The 14,188-nt window shown below is 42.0% G+C and overlaps 1 protein-coding gene across 4 annotated transcripts in view; it reads right to left on the bottom strand.

Moving 5' to 3' along the window:
* Nucleotides 1-14,188, bottom strand: part of SH3PXD2A (SH3 and PX domains 2A) — a 251,152-nt gene that overhangs the window by 18,311 nt on the left and 218,653 nt on the right. For 3 of the 4 annotated variants that reach the window (XM_027898005.1, XM_027898007.1, XM_027898008.1), the window contains 2 exons: nucleotides 8,207-8,320; nucleotides 4,000-4,083 (listed from right to left, as the gene is read on the bottom strand). In XM_027898005.1, coding sequence (XP_027753806.1) covers nucleotides 4,000-4,083; nucleotides 8,207-8,320 — 198 coding nt within the window. The remainder of the gene's footprint in view (nucleotides 1-3,999; nucleotides 4,084-8,206; nucleotides 8,321-14,188) is intronic. The other variant, XM_027898006.1, reaches the window with a different exon arrangement.

Here is a 14,188-nt window from a genome sequence, read left to right as displayed (position 1 = left end):
TTCTTCAACCAGCAAGAGGCAATAAACATTTACTACTTTCCTCGGAGAACAGAGAGGGGGGAAAAAAAAAACAACCAAAGGAAAGAACAAACCAAGTTTGAAGCTGCTCTGTGCTGGTTTGATTTAGCACAGCAGTGTCACTCTCAGCCCTTCTGCTGCGAGTGAGAAACGTTTCATCAGCATCAAGGACAAACAGGAAAAGAGTGAAAGCAAAGGGAGAAGTCCCACAGGTATTGAGGGGGCTGTCAAAGAGGGCAGAACAGCTCTTGTGAGATGCAGGAAAGGGTAAAAGTGTGCAAGCAGACCAGGCAGGCTGGAATACCAGTACTGACCAAGTGCCCTTTCCACAGCTGTGAAACTGGCTGCAGAACCACCCACCTGGGCTAGGACACTGTGTTTCAGTATCAAGACCAACTCAAGATAGGGTTCAATTACCACTGGGTTACATGGCTGCCTACTCTTTACACAGTGTCCACCTCTCCCTATCAAGGTCCTGCTCTCCCCAAGATATGCAAGCAGCTGGAAGAGCTATAGGTTCCAAGTTCTAACTTTAACTCTCTCAATGAATAGCTTATACCTTGTACTGGGAGCTACTCTTAAATAAGCTCATTTGGCAGAAAATTCAGCCCATACGTCACTATACTGTCAGTATGAGTACTTTAAAGAACTTTCCTGCATTGTAACAGGATGGGCACAAAACCAAAGCAGCAAGAACTTATGTCAGATATCTGTCATAAAAGACAGGCATGTAAATCCCCAGCTTTACCAGTCAAACTGTAAAAGCACAAATGACTTTCCATTAAATTAGCTTGTAAAAAATCTTAAGTTCCCTTCCAGGGGAAGTTCCAAAAAATACATGTTTAGAATTACTATTTAACCCAGCACAAAACATGAACTCTGCAGCTTGCAGGTCTAACGAGTGTCAAGACTGAGGAAAACTATAAACTTTCAGGCTTCTCACAACCTGTATTTGTATTACTGGACTTTCATAATGTATAGGAAAAAAGTTTAGAAAACGTACCACATTTAAAAACATTTATCATTAAAAAAAATGCAAGCTTTGCAACTACATAAGAAACATAAACCAATGTAATCTCTTAGATCTGGGCACACCACAGACCATTTTAAAGAGAAAAGTTCAGCAACAAAAGTCATCTGTTTCTCTTTGTGGAAACAGACTACAGCTGTTCTCTTTGCAGTTTTTTTTTCCAGCTTTTAAAAAAAGGAGTACTACCATGATATTCAATAATTTCTCTTTCATGTTTCTTATTCACAGACCCAGCAACATTGCTTCCAAATATCTGAAGTTCAGGGGTGCTTGGCCTCTTCAAATGGCTTTGTAAAGGACAGAAATAAATAAGTCATATGCTACCCCTAATAATCCTCCTCCATTAGGCAGTCTGTAACAGGGAAGCAAAGACCCTTCCTTTCTGCACTCAGGCTTTCCCAGTGTTTTTAATATCCAAGTTACTTAGAAAATATCCTGGTCTTCAGAAACAATGCTCAATTCCTTCAGTTCTGGCCTTAAAATGATTCTATCACAGATCTAGTTGATACAAACGCTAATTAGTGGTACCAAAGTGTAAATATAACAGGAAGCATCCTTTGCAGCTTGCTTTCAAACTCCAGTGAACTCTCGGAGCTAACCCAAAAGCAGGAACTATCTCAAGCAGAATATCGCTGGGTGGGAAGAATTTCAGCCAAAATGATTAATTGAGTTTATTTCCAAGGAAGAGGCCAAGTGGGGGAGGGGAAGCTGTTTTGCTTGTATTAAACAATTCTGGCAACCTCTTGTTCTAACAGCTCTAGCTCTTCTGCACTTTGGAGCAGGGACTTGAAGGTTGGCAGGGGGGTGCATGCATACACTTCATGCATTCTGTCATTTCGCTGCAAACCCACCCAAATTTGGCCTTGTTGGAAGTCTTTTGGGCTGGAATGGGAGGGAAAGAAAGGAGAAAAATCTCTCCTGACCTCATATAAACCGTGCTCTGTTAGAGAACAGCAGGCTGGACACCCAGAGAGACTCATACTTTCAACAACTGCAATTTGAAAGGCATAGATGTCTGTACAGGCTACAGCTATGCCTGAGGATGAAACCACTGTCTCCAACCTGTGCCCAAACATTCAAATCACTTTCTTTACTTCCAATGAGCCTGCTCCTGTTATAGCTCCCTAACTTACTATTTCTGGTGAGATTAAACAACTTCTAGCTAGCCTGGCTAGCTGTGGCTAAATACATTGGAGAGACCCTATAGAAGCAGTTCAGTCAAAGAGGGTGCCCCAAACCTTGGATAGAATCACAGAATACCACAGTTTGTTTCAAGTTCAAGTGCTAAGATTTAGTTTAAGCACATATTCTCTGACACACTCAAAACCCCAGCACTGTTTGGGCCTAATAGGAAAGAAATTGTTATGAAGCAAGAAAAAAGCAGGGATGGAATAGATTAGGGGAGCCTGTGGTGGGGAAAACTGCCGTGGAAGACACTGACACTGGTCAGAGGACAGGTCTGGAGAAGATGGTGGGTATCAGAATGCAAGAGCAAAAACTTGGGAATGCAACTTAGGTTCTTGAGTCTTAGCAGCTGACTATGCTAAGGGACTGGTCATGCTATCTTAATATTTTGCAGAGCTTTGTTTGCAATATTGTATGAAGATGAAAGGATGCATTTGTTTACACCGGTAAACAAATCGCTTAGAAAACTGATTCCCACAAATTCTCCCAGCACAATTGCCAGGAAGCATCTGGCAGATTTTGACAAAGCAAAATAAGTAGATCCCAAACTCTTGGGGTACAGAAATAAGCACAACTTCTTTTTCACAAGACAGCATGTGTGCTTATGAGGTGGGTTTCTTTGTGCCTTCAGGGTGTCTTTGGTGGCTGAGAAGCAAGACCTTGTCTTTTGAGGGTAGTTCCAGTTGCTGCAGGGTCAAGCTACCATAGGAAGAACACTGCTCTTGTTATTTTGGTTTCCTCAAAAATAATTTGAAACAAAGTTAATGGGTCACTGAAAAGCTGTGCGTGCTTGAGACATACGACACTCCACGTAGAACCATCATCAAACCCAGAAGGTAAATTTGCTACTTTAAAAGTACATTCTCTCCTTAATAAGAAAAGGCACCTTTTCCTCAACTGGGAATCACCTCTGGTGCTTACATTTGGATCCATGCCCTCAGTAAGGTCATCTGAAAGTTACACAGAGATACAAATGTGCTGTGTCCCCCACCTTTCTTTTTTAAACTGCAGCAAATACTACATCTGGATGCTTTTGCGAGGGGAGGAACAGATAGAAAGGTTTACCTTCTTTACCTGGGAAAGATGCTTCACACTGGAGAAGTACTTGGTTTGGAAGGCTTTACAAACACAGCTTCACCCAAACACAACGTGTTCCCCCCACCCTGCCATGCTCACTGTTAGACCAGCAAAAGTTAAAAAAACAAAAACAAAAACAAAACAAAACACAAAAATTTAACTGCTGATACTGATGGTATTCAGGACAACTACAAATGATACCAAAAACTCCCAAAAGTTCTGAACTCTCTTCTTAGTATCAAGGATTGCTTGCTAGGAAGAGAGGGGACTGAAACTGGAATGATTTTCATCTTTCCACACCACTATGCACTTTTCCAGTGTGCACATCCCTTACCACGGCTTTTTGGCACTCGACCCATTTTAATAGCCCTGAAAGTACCACTTGTGCTTATTGAGGTAGGAAAGACTGAGTACAAATATGCCCAAAGTTAAACCACAACAGATGTGAGCTTCCCCAACAGAACGAAGAGTCAGACTGCAGAGTTACCCTTGGCTGCTTAGGCCTCCAGCTCCCAGGGTGCCAAATCCTGGCCCCAAGATGCCCCCAAGCTGAAATCCACATCTGAACTCTGGAGCTTCTCTCTACCAGAGTGCCAACTATATAGATTCCAAACACATAACAGCCGAAGCTGCAGTATGGCTTTTGGAGCACCCTCAGCAGCTGGTGCCATAGGAAACTATTAATTCACCTCGACTCTGCTGCCTGTTGACTATCCCGCCCAGCGTCCATCGCCGGTCCAGGCGTCTCAGGTGAGCCTTGCGTCGCTTAGAAACTAGTTTGGAACATGGATGGAGACAAAACAAAGGGGGGAAAAAAAAAAGAAGAAAAAAAATGGAGGGGTGAGGAATAAAAACAAAACATGGCATTTACAAGCACTGGTCTTGTTAGTGGGAATGGGTTAGGTAGGATGCAGATGTTTTTAGTTTGTACAGTACAGTGGAACAAGTTATCTTCTTGAGCCTGAGCAACATGAACCACGCAGAACTGTAACAAATTGCAACTCTTGCCATTGGTTTTTCTCAAAAACGAAGCCTTGAAAACCCAAAAAACGTGTACCCCCCCCAAAACAAGCTGCACAACTAAAGACAAGTTGTCCAAGGAGGGTGAAGTGGCAGTTGCATCTCCTAATTTGGCTGCATTATCTCTGGGGAATTCACTCTATTGCACATGACATCAAACCCAACAGGGTTCTAACCCTCTCTAAGCAAAATTATCACACCATAAACAAATAATAATAAAAAAAAGCTTTTCTTACATAGGTTCCCTTGTAACAGCAGCACTCAGGAACAGAACCCAAGTGAAAATTGTCTGATGTCACCTTGCTTGCAAGACGTGACTCACAATCACTGCCACAGCTAATTCTCATGAATAAAACTTCTAATACACAGATTACAAATTTGAGGAAAATGCTAACCTTGTAATTATTGAGCAGGCTCAAGAAGCTAACAAGCCAAGACTGAGTATTAGCTACACACTGAAACAATAATTTATGCTTAAAGTATAAATAAAGACAAAACACTTATGGAAATGACATTGTGAGAGCAGCTGTGCACAGAGGACACCACTTGTTTTCTGGACTGCATACTTAGATCTGTATTTAGTTCCTTCTTCTGCCTGTACAGGACCCATTGGACTGGCACAGAGACAAAAACTTCTGTTTTTCCACTCAAGGGTTTCCATGCTAATTTGGCAACTACTGCAGGGGTGCTTGGTGCTGCCACAGAGCAATGCAAAATATTGCACGCCAGTGACAGCTGAAGTCCAAACGCAATCATTTTGCTAGTGGTGCTGGGAAACTGTTCATAAATTCTGATATCACCTCATTAATTATCACTCAATTATTTTTATACGCACTTATTTAGGGAATATACCCTTACACTGGAGTGGAACCACAAATTTTCAGAGCAGCTGAATATCAAGTTCATAGATAGCTGTGGTTTTGGCTAATGGAAGTCAATGATCCTTTTCGAAGCCCATGGTGGGACAGAAGATGAGGAGGTCTAACCTGGTGACTTTGTCCAAATCAATGGGACATTAGACTGCCAGTTACACACATGCTACAAGAGGTAACACAGGACACCTCACTAGACATACAGATTACAGCAAAGAGAGAAGCTAAAGTCACAGTAAAGCTGCCTGCATTAGGAGACTTCAAAATAAGAAAGGAGGAGATGAAAGATATTGAATATAAAGGCTTGCAGAAAGGAGGGGGCCATAAGGGGTAGAAAATAGCTTCAGGTGTCAGCACAGAGCAGTCACCTCACTACTTCCTCGCACTGAGAGTTTGGGGGATTTGGTCATCCAGGAGCACCCCTTAAAAACAGTGGGTCACACAGATCCACCACACCATGTCCTCATAACATATAACCATTCCCAGTGACAGCCCTAATATCACAGTGATGGTTTTGTATACGTCAGGGTTTTTCACTCCTCAGCAATATTGAATCTTGCCATTTGATCCCAGGCTTAGACTTGGTTGATCATGCCACAGTTAGTCACCAAAACCTTGTTTATCAAAAAGTGTCTAAACCTTTCCAGAGAGCATTTTAACATGTTTACTTTATCAGCTCCTGTAGCTGTTGAATGTTTCTTTAGATTGCTTTCTGAATGTTTTCCAACCCTTGCAAGATGGTGTTGGTCTAAACACAGCCCCAGGTAGCAGTCAGCTGTGCCTTCATCCTGACAAAAGATGTTGTGCAGGCTCAGATGCAGGGAGGAAACAGTTTTGTCTTTCTCAGGAAACAGACTATTTAAACAGAGACATATGAAAATATTACTGCTATGTAAAGGCAGAATTATTAGTAAGCTGTGTTCACCACCTCCTTATTTGTACAAGGGCCTGTTACAGCAGAGCAGAATTCTGGCTTGTGGTCTTGTTCCATGCCCATGCAAACAGGGAGGACCAAGAGTCTGATACAAAAAGCTCCATGTGAGTGTTTCTGCCCTTTTAATCTCACATTGAAACTTGTATGAACTCTAAATTTAGGGGCTAGGGCATCTAATTCACTTCCAGTGCCTTTGTCCTCAGTTATATCAGAGCCCCCTTCACCTGCCAGCTCCAGAGAGAGCTGGTAAGTTTTCTAAGTTCACTTTTATACACTTTGTTAAAGAGAGTGAACCTGAGTAATTCTTTCCTCACTTTTGAAGCAATTACATGGAGAAGAATAGCCTAAGCAAAGAAGAACTGGAGGGGGAAAAACAAAGAACACAAGAAGTCTCAGGTTATATGGTTAATAACAGAAACCAAAGTTACTGCAAAGCAAGCAAAAGCGGGGGCACATCAAGGCGGCTGTGGAGGGAACGCAATTAGATTTGTCACTGAGGTGGAACTGAACAGAAAGGGGAGAACAGTCTCAGATTTCAGCATATCTGGATTTGGAGTAAGGCAGGGAGCAGGACTGCTGACCGTAGGTGAAGAGAGCAGTGTAATGGATTAAAAGGGACCGAGAGGAAAGAGATAAGGAACATTTGATGGATTTGCCATTACCCAGGATAGACTGCTCTGTGGCAACATCCCTGTGCAGAGTACACTCCAGAGGCCAACACGAAAGGTGGAGGAGAGCTTGAAATGAAAGCAGTTTAAGCAATAAGGCTGTCAAACATGCACCATGTTTAAGAGTCAGGAAAAGGGAGGAAGCTACAGACCAACAGACGAGACATTCTTCAATGCTTGCAGACAAGAGCAGTAAGTTTTTGATCTTTACTAACAAGGAAACTTTACTAACTGCTTTTGCATCCGCTAAGGTGTTGCATCACACGAGGCTGGTTCCTGGCCTACCAGTCTACAGTCAGTCTGCCTCTAAACCCTAAGTGACACAGGATATGGGTAGATGTGAGCAGGGAAAAATGAGTTACAGAGAAAGATTTCAATAAGCCACAGATGTCACCCCTGGGGCCCAGTACAAAGTTATGTTTTGCCTGTGTGCTCCCTTAATGGGCAGATGGTCACTCTAACACATTTCTAAGCCTCTGCCTGTGCTAAGGAAAGGTCAGCTGAATTTCCACATACATTTTACATAAGTGTCACGTCAAGAGCACCTAGATTTAGCAAGAGATTCATTAGAATGGAGTAAATCATAATAAAAGTGTCCTTTGTACACAGTTGCTACATGAGAATTCCATTAAGATGTGGTTAGTCTTTCATAATGGAACTGAGGAACATGTGAGGCTGTACTATTCCATCTCTGGAACCTGAATTAAGCACATTTAGTTAAAAAAAAAAAAAAAAAAAAAAAAAAAAAAAAAAAAAAAAAAAAAAAAAAAAAAAAAAAAAAAAAAAAAAAAAAAAAAAAAAAAAAAAAAAAAAAAGGTAGTGCAGCTAAATACATATAATGGCAAATGGCATCTCACTTTTAACAGAATGAGACCACACCAAATAAAATTACCTTTCCACACAACCACAGACCACAGCAAACAGCAGTGAAACTAGTTTCAAAGATTAATTAAAAAAAAAAAAATTTACAAGAAGGAACCATGGAAGTTACATCTCACTCCTTTCAATGCTCTGTGGCTCTATCATGCATCCTTTTCCTTGTGTAATTTCTGCAAACAAGCCATGCAAGTTCTCTCTTTCCAGGGACACTACCAGAACAAACTGCTTGGACTTGCAAATAAGTTGTTTGTCTGCTTTTTAAGGGTAGTATAATGAGCATCATTTCATATTTTGAACCTTTTGTCACACTCATTGTCCAAGCTGGTCACAAAGGGATTACAGGCATAGTACTCCAATTTCTTCTGCAACAATTGTTTACTGATACAAGATGGGAGAGAGGTTACTGCACTGGATTAACAGCCATAAATGGCAGCAAGAGTTTTCCAAGTTTTCCTCTGAGAGAAAAAAGCATAGAGAGCAAGCGACTACCAATTTCTCCTTGATAACAAAAAACTTCCCATACCTTCCCCAAATTTAGATGTGTTGATATCAGAGTCATCTCTGGTTCCATTTTGAGATTCCAGGTATGTAGCAGGGACCCATCCCTGTTCCTCCGCTGTGCTCACAAACCACCAACCTACAAAAAGAAATGAAAGAAGTCAACATTAAGAGGAACAGGAACAGTAAAATGCTACTAAGAAGATGGCAGTGTCAGCAGCTTCAGTGCCGGTTCGAGTTATTCTGCAGGTACCTAGAATGAAAAGGGGTTTAGTCCTATTGTACCATTTCTATCAGATACTCTCTCAGTGGTAAAAAGTGGGTGCAATGGAGCAAATGACCATTTATTTTAAGAAACTCCCAGTCCAACCACAACAACTTTGATTCAAGTTCTGTAATTCTGTTTTTCTGAGCTGGTCTTGCCACATGTGTATCTACAGCATCAAAACACGTTGTATGTGAATATATGTATATGTGAACATACATGAAACAGCACAGATGCTGCCCAAATCCTAATGTGAAATATTACAGAAGTCAAATTATGGAAATAGGAAAGACTTTAGTAGAAGGGCACAGATTTCAGAACAGGATACAAAAGTCCTTCAAGAACACTTGTAACCACAGCTGGTGTATAAAAAACATGACCTGAATTCAATGCCTTGGGAAGTTGGAAACTACTGCACAAAACCGAAATAGGAGAGAAAAGCTAACTGAAACGTGACTTCAGGTCATGAGCACCAGTTATTTATCTCCCCAACTGAACATCCAAATTTCTACCACTATCTATGCTGAGTATTCACCAGTTATAGGGATACAACATTTCATTTGTATCTGTGGATGGATGAATAAAATTATAGGCAAGCCAACTTCAGATTAAATATTCCAATATAACTATCCTTGCCTGTTTTCCTGCTTGGCTACATTGATTCATGGAATCCTCCACTACTTTTGATGTAGACTCACTCGACCAAGAACTTGCTGCTTTCAGATATGAACACAACCAGATTCTCCTCTATTCAGATAAGGTCCAGGTTAAGATAACAGGACAATACAAAGTCTACCAGATAAGCAAACCACTTCTCTTGTTTTCTGTAATCTCCCAGTTTCCCTCCAAAAACACAAGCTGCCTTGTCAGGACAATGCAAACTTTTGTCCAGTACCAGTCTTCCAGACTCCCCAAAGGGAGCTGGGAAAACAACTAATTCTGTCCACGCACCTCAAAACAGTTTAAAGACTTTAATGGCTGTCAAAAACACACCAAATTTCACACAAGACTCCCAAGCCTGCCTGTGATGAGCAAAGGCACCATCTTTGTCTGATGGGCACAAACGCTGGTTAGTTTATTGTGGGACAAAGCTCCGAGCCATGTGATAGCCAAACAGCTCTCCCACAGCTGGGATGCCACAGCCTGGGCCCAGTGGGGAGGAAGGGAAGGTCCTGGGCTGGGCTCTGCTGCCATGCCACATGCAACTGTCTTTAAAGAGAGAAACCACCCTCCTGAAACAATGCTCAAGTGTTCATGCTAAAAGTCACCCAAGTTCATGCCAAATCCTGTCATGGAAGATTTTAGCAGAGAACAGTAGTTACAAACCCTGTTTTCCTCCCTGGGGCATATGGCTGGGAGACAATGTGCCCCAAGCAATAACTCCTCACTTGCCTCTGTGCAGCTCCTAAGGCAGCTCTATTCATTTACTCTCCAAACTCAGACATAGATTTCCATCTTCTGGCCCAGCAGAGGTCTGGAAACTTTGCTTCACAAGGCTCATGGTTGGAAAGTTTAAATTTAGTTATTCTCCCTCAGCAGGAGGTGGATTCTCCTGCCATGAAGCCCACAGCAGCGAACATGCAAGATCTGCCAGACCGTTTCAAAAACACGTCTTCATGGTTGTTCCTTATTTCACTACTAACGTATCGACACGGGTAGCAAACACAGTTTAACATACAGTTATAATTAGGCACAAAATGTGAGAAGCTGGCTTTCAGCTGATATCAATTAGCCTGGAATAGTTTACGTAAACTCTTCCCCAGAAAGAAATTAAGCACAATCGCAAAAGGGACTTGCCTAACTTAAAAATGTACCTTTGGGCCAAATTCAAACCATGGTAAAACCTTCTTTGGAGAGCTGGATCACACTTGCTTGACGCCAACCCAGTGCTAGCCCATTTCACAATACAGCTCCTCTGGTTTGGCTCACTGAGCTGCACTGTGGCTTCAGAGCTGAGTTTGGGTGTTGTGTTTGGGGCCAATAGAGGAGCTGAGCCTCCATCCAAAAGGGCTCCCTGCCAAAAGAATACCCCTCGCCCTCATGCCTAGGTATGCACTTGTGCATGTGCTTCCCTCACATCACCATGCCACCCTACTGCCATCCCTAGCTCCTGAAAGCCCTCAGCAAGGAAACCTCACTACTCTGATCTTGTGAACAGGCTGGAGGTCAAGTCACATTTGAGCTATGTTACAGCCAAGTAACTCAACCAAATCCAGTGCCATGTGCAGACAGAACATATAACAGTCCAGCTGAGGTTTTAAGCTGCTTTGATTTTTCAAGCCATGACTAAGGCTAAAGCTTCTAATCACCATAGAACTCATAAAAGTTACCATTTCTTTCTAAAAGTTTCCTTTATAAACTCTGCGCAAGGGTAAAGCACAAATGAGAGATCTCTACAACTACTGAGAAATCAGCAGCATCTGTCCAAGTTCAGGAACAAACAGCCCCAACTCTGAAATTCTCTTCTCCCATTTCAAGCCTGCTTCTCAAAAAGAAAAAAGAAAGGCTTTAATGTAGCTCATTAAAATAGCACACCTACAGAAAAAAAAGTGTGTTTTACTTAAACAGACTGAACAACTGAGAAGACTGACAAACTTTCAGCAACACACTGGCAACAGAGAAGTCACAAATGGATACTCACAAGCAGGATGTGCACCAAGCAGACACTGCAAAGGCAGCACATCCCTTATGAGACCAAAACCTGAATTACAGTGGCACATCCAAGCCATAACCTTCCAGAAAGGAAAATACAGCAATAGCGGAAGAATTGACTCCTAGCAGAAAATGTTAGCAGTGCAGACAAGTTCCTCAACATAGTCCCTGCACTACAGCCACAAACTGCAGAACTCTGCCCAGCTGATCATGAAGCACTTGCTCTGCACCATCCCCTCATTAGTACCACCATTTGGTACCACCACCCCCTTCCCACCCTCCCCACTCCCAGGTGGTTCAGACAAATTAGCCAAACTGGTCTTAGTTTGCCCCATTACAGGCCTGGCTTTCTGCAAACAATCTCATCCCCTCCCCTGCCATCTTTCCCAACCCAGAGCATCATAGCAACGTTGTTAGAAAACTTGCTTTTTAAACACAGAACAAAACTGCATTTATTTTGAGTTCTCCTTCTATGCTGGAGTCGAGCTTGACTTCACAATTCATTATTAAAACCATTCTGCAGCAACATCTGCAGGGAATTATGTAAAGTTATCTCTGTGCACTGCCAAGCCAGTCTGAGGTTCTGTCTTGCACTCACACCATCTGTAAAAATTAGGCAGTGCTTTACAGCTTGAGTTAACCCTTACAGATGCCCCTGTCTCTCAGGCATCAAAACACAACTCTAAAGCTGATGTGGCATAGATATCTAGACTGAGACTCATCAGCCCTCATCTCTGAAGAGGATTTAAAGGGAGTTTGAGACTTACAGAAGGCACATAAGTTGTAGCCACTGTGCCCAGACCAAGCTCAACTTCAGCTTTGCTGCATTACTCCAACAGCCTTAACAGTAACCCCAGAGCACAAATTTTTAAGATAGGAGTGCAGTTTTCTCCCCACATATGTTGCTGCTTTGGTTGGCATCGTCAACATCCCTTGCTGCAGCCGGCAAGATAACTCCACACTCACAGAGTCCACTGAGGCTCAGACAACTCTCAGGCCTTTTACAAGTTACCAAGAAATGACCAGTTCCACTTAACATATATACAGATGGCAAGTTGATTACAAAATGGATTGGTCACACTGGAGAATGACTAAATGACAAAAAGACTTTGATTCTAAAAAATCATGTTCTTGCTTTTAATTTTATTCCCAAGCCTCTTCCCAAAAGGCTTTTACAAAAGCAAAAGAATTAGGCAAATGTTAACCACAACATGCACCATGGGAAACTACTGGAACCTAGTTAAAGGATTAAATTTAATTCAAATATTGTCCCTTTCTTCACACCAACAGGGAATCAGCTATTCCCATTGAGGCCTGCCTGATCACAAGATGCTACAAATCACTTCAGGAAATAACTACATAAAATTGCAGGATAATGCTGAACATTAGTTTCTAATTCTCTCCTCAGTCATTAATTTCTCTATAGATTTTATGAGCTTGACTAAAGTAAACAAGACTGATAGCAACACTGTTGGGCACAGATATTTCTCCTGCACAAGTATACATTCCTCTAAACAAATACTTAAATAGCACTCCATCTCTCAAGAGTCTTAAAAAAATCCCACTCAAGCAGCAGTCTGGTACATTTGATATATGCTCTTTGGGCTTCAGAGAGGTGCTTTTTTTAAGTCCTTCTGCCTTCGAACTCTCTCTAGAGAGATTTTTTTGATCCAACAACACAAACTGTCCTACAAAGCAATGCTAGATGCAATGAAGTCACTTCCAGACCTGTCACATAGACCTTTTCATGCCAACAGCTGATTACTTCTCTTCAGAGAAGGGATCTGCTTTGTTAGAAAACAGCTAAGGTAAGAGTATTGCTGCACAGTTGAAGGCACTTGCTTTTTCCACCCCTCTAGAGCTTGTCCCACACAGTACATATATATTTGATACACATAGGGCAGCCAATTGTAATTGCCTCTGACAGACCTCTAAAGAACACATAGAAGTGGAAATAGAAAGGCACCAGGAGTAGCATTTTACAAGAGGGATTTTCTGCAGTAAGCTTATGCTCACACCCACTTCTGTGCCTGTATGCTGTTAGACACTACTGTCCATACTGGCTCTGCTCTCTGTAAAGGGCTATTTCAGTCCCACACACTTGGCAAAGGCACTAGACTGAAACCACTGAATTCATATGAAGGCCAGTGTTCCATTTCTGAGAATTTTATCCTTACAATTCACAGAAGAGGCATCTTTCTTTTAAATATGGAGATACATGCAAGAGGTCTTTCTAGCATAGAGCTGACTTTAGTTTAGGGTACAGAAGTACGTGCATGAGTCACTGCAAGGCAGACTAAGGCTGTCTTCTCAGGATGAATTATTAAAGCTGGTGAAATATTAAAGGCAGCTTTCACCTCAAAACACATAATGTTTTCCAGCCTGTGTGCACTGCAGACTTCAGTGCAATCACTACTCAACAGTGAAGCAATGTTTGTCTACTTTTAAAGATGAAAGTGGGGCTCAGAGACGTGCCTGAGGAAGAAAGATGTGCTTGTGGTAGACATCTTACTTGAACACAATTAAGATCCACAGCACAGGTTCACAGCCTTTTATGTGCCATACCCGAAGCAGATTGGGCCATATATTAGGATTCCAGATCAACCACGTCATGATCCTTCCATCCAGTTCACGTCCTAGAGCTACATGCTGGGAGCATGGTTCATCGGGGAAACTCCACTTCCCACAGGAAGTATTGCAACCCCAAATGTCTGTGCCTGACTGCTCTCACAGTCAAGAGTAAAGGTTGTTACCTTGCAACCACTGTGGGTGCACTCTAGATGTAATTACTGCTTTAGGAACTCAGGAACAAAACTCATCAGCCCAAGTTACTGCTTTAACTCCAAGAGGTTTTTCAATTTGCTGATGAAATAAACCAAGAGGCCACAGTGCTGTGATAGGGCAGAGTGATTGGCTTTTTCACATAAGAGAAAAGAGAAAAAAGGATCACACCTGTCACTCCTTTCCTGGCAGCCCAGCACAGGAAATTTGACCTCCTATATGGGTTATGAAACAGGCCTTCTACCAGAGGATTAAAAAACTGAATGAAGAATTATAACCACAGAAACTCTGGTTTTCTCAAAGAAAATA

Source organism: Empidonax traillii, unplaced genomic scaffold, assembly GCF_003031625.1.
Source record: "Empidonax traillii isolate 1590-97213 ecotype Southwest subspecies unplaced genomic scaffold, ASM303162v1 scaffold574:size890810, whole genome shotgun sequence".
Classification (NCBI taxonomy): Eukaryota; Metazoa; Chordata; class Aves; order Passeriformes; family Tyrannidae; genus Empidonax; species Empidonax traillii.
The sequence above is the reverse complement of the archived record's forward strand: the minus strand, read 5'-3'. Positions and strand labels throughout refer to the sequence as shown.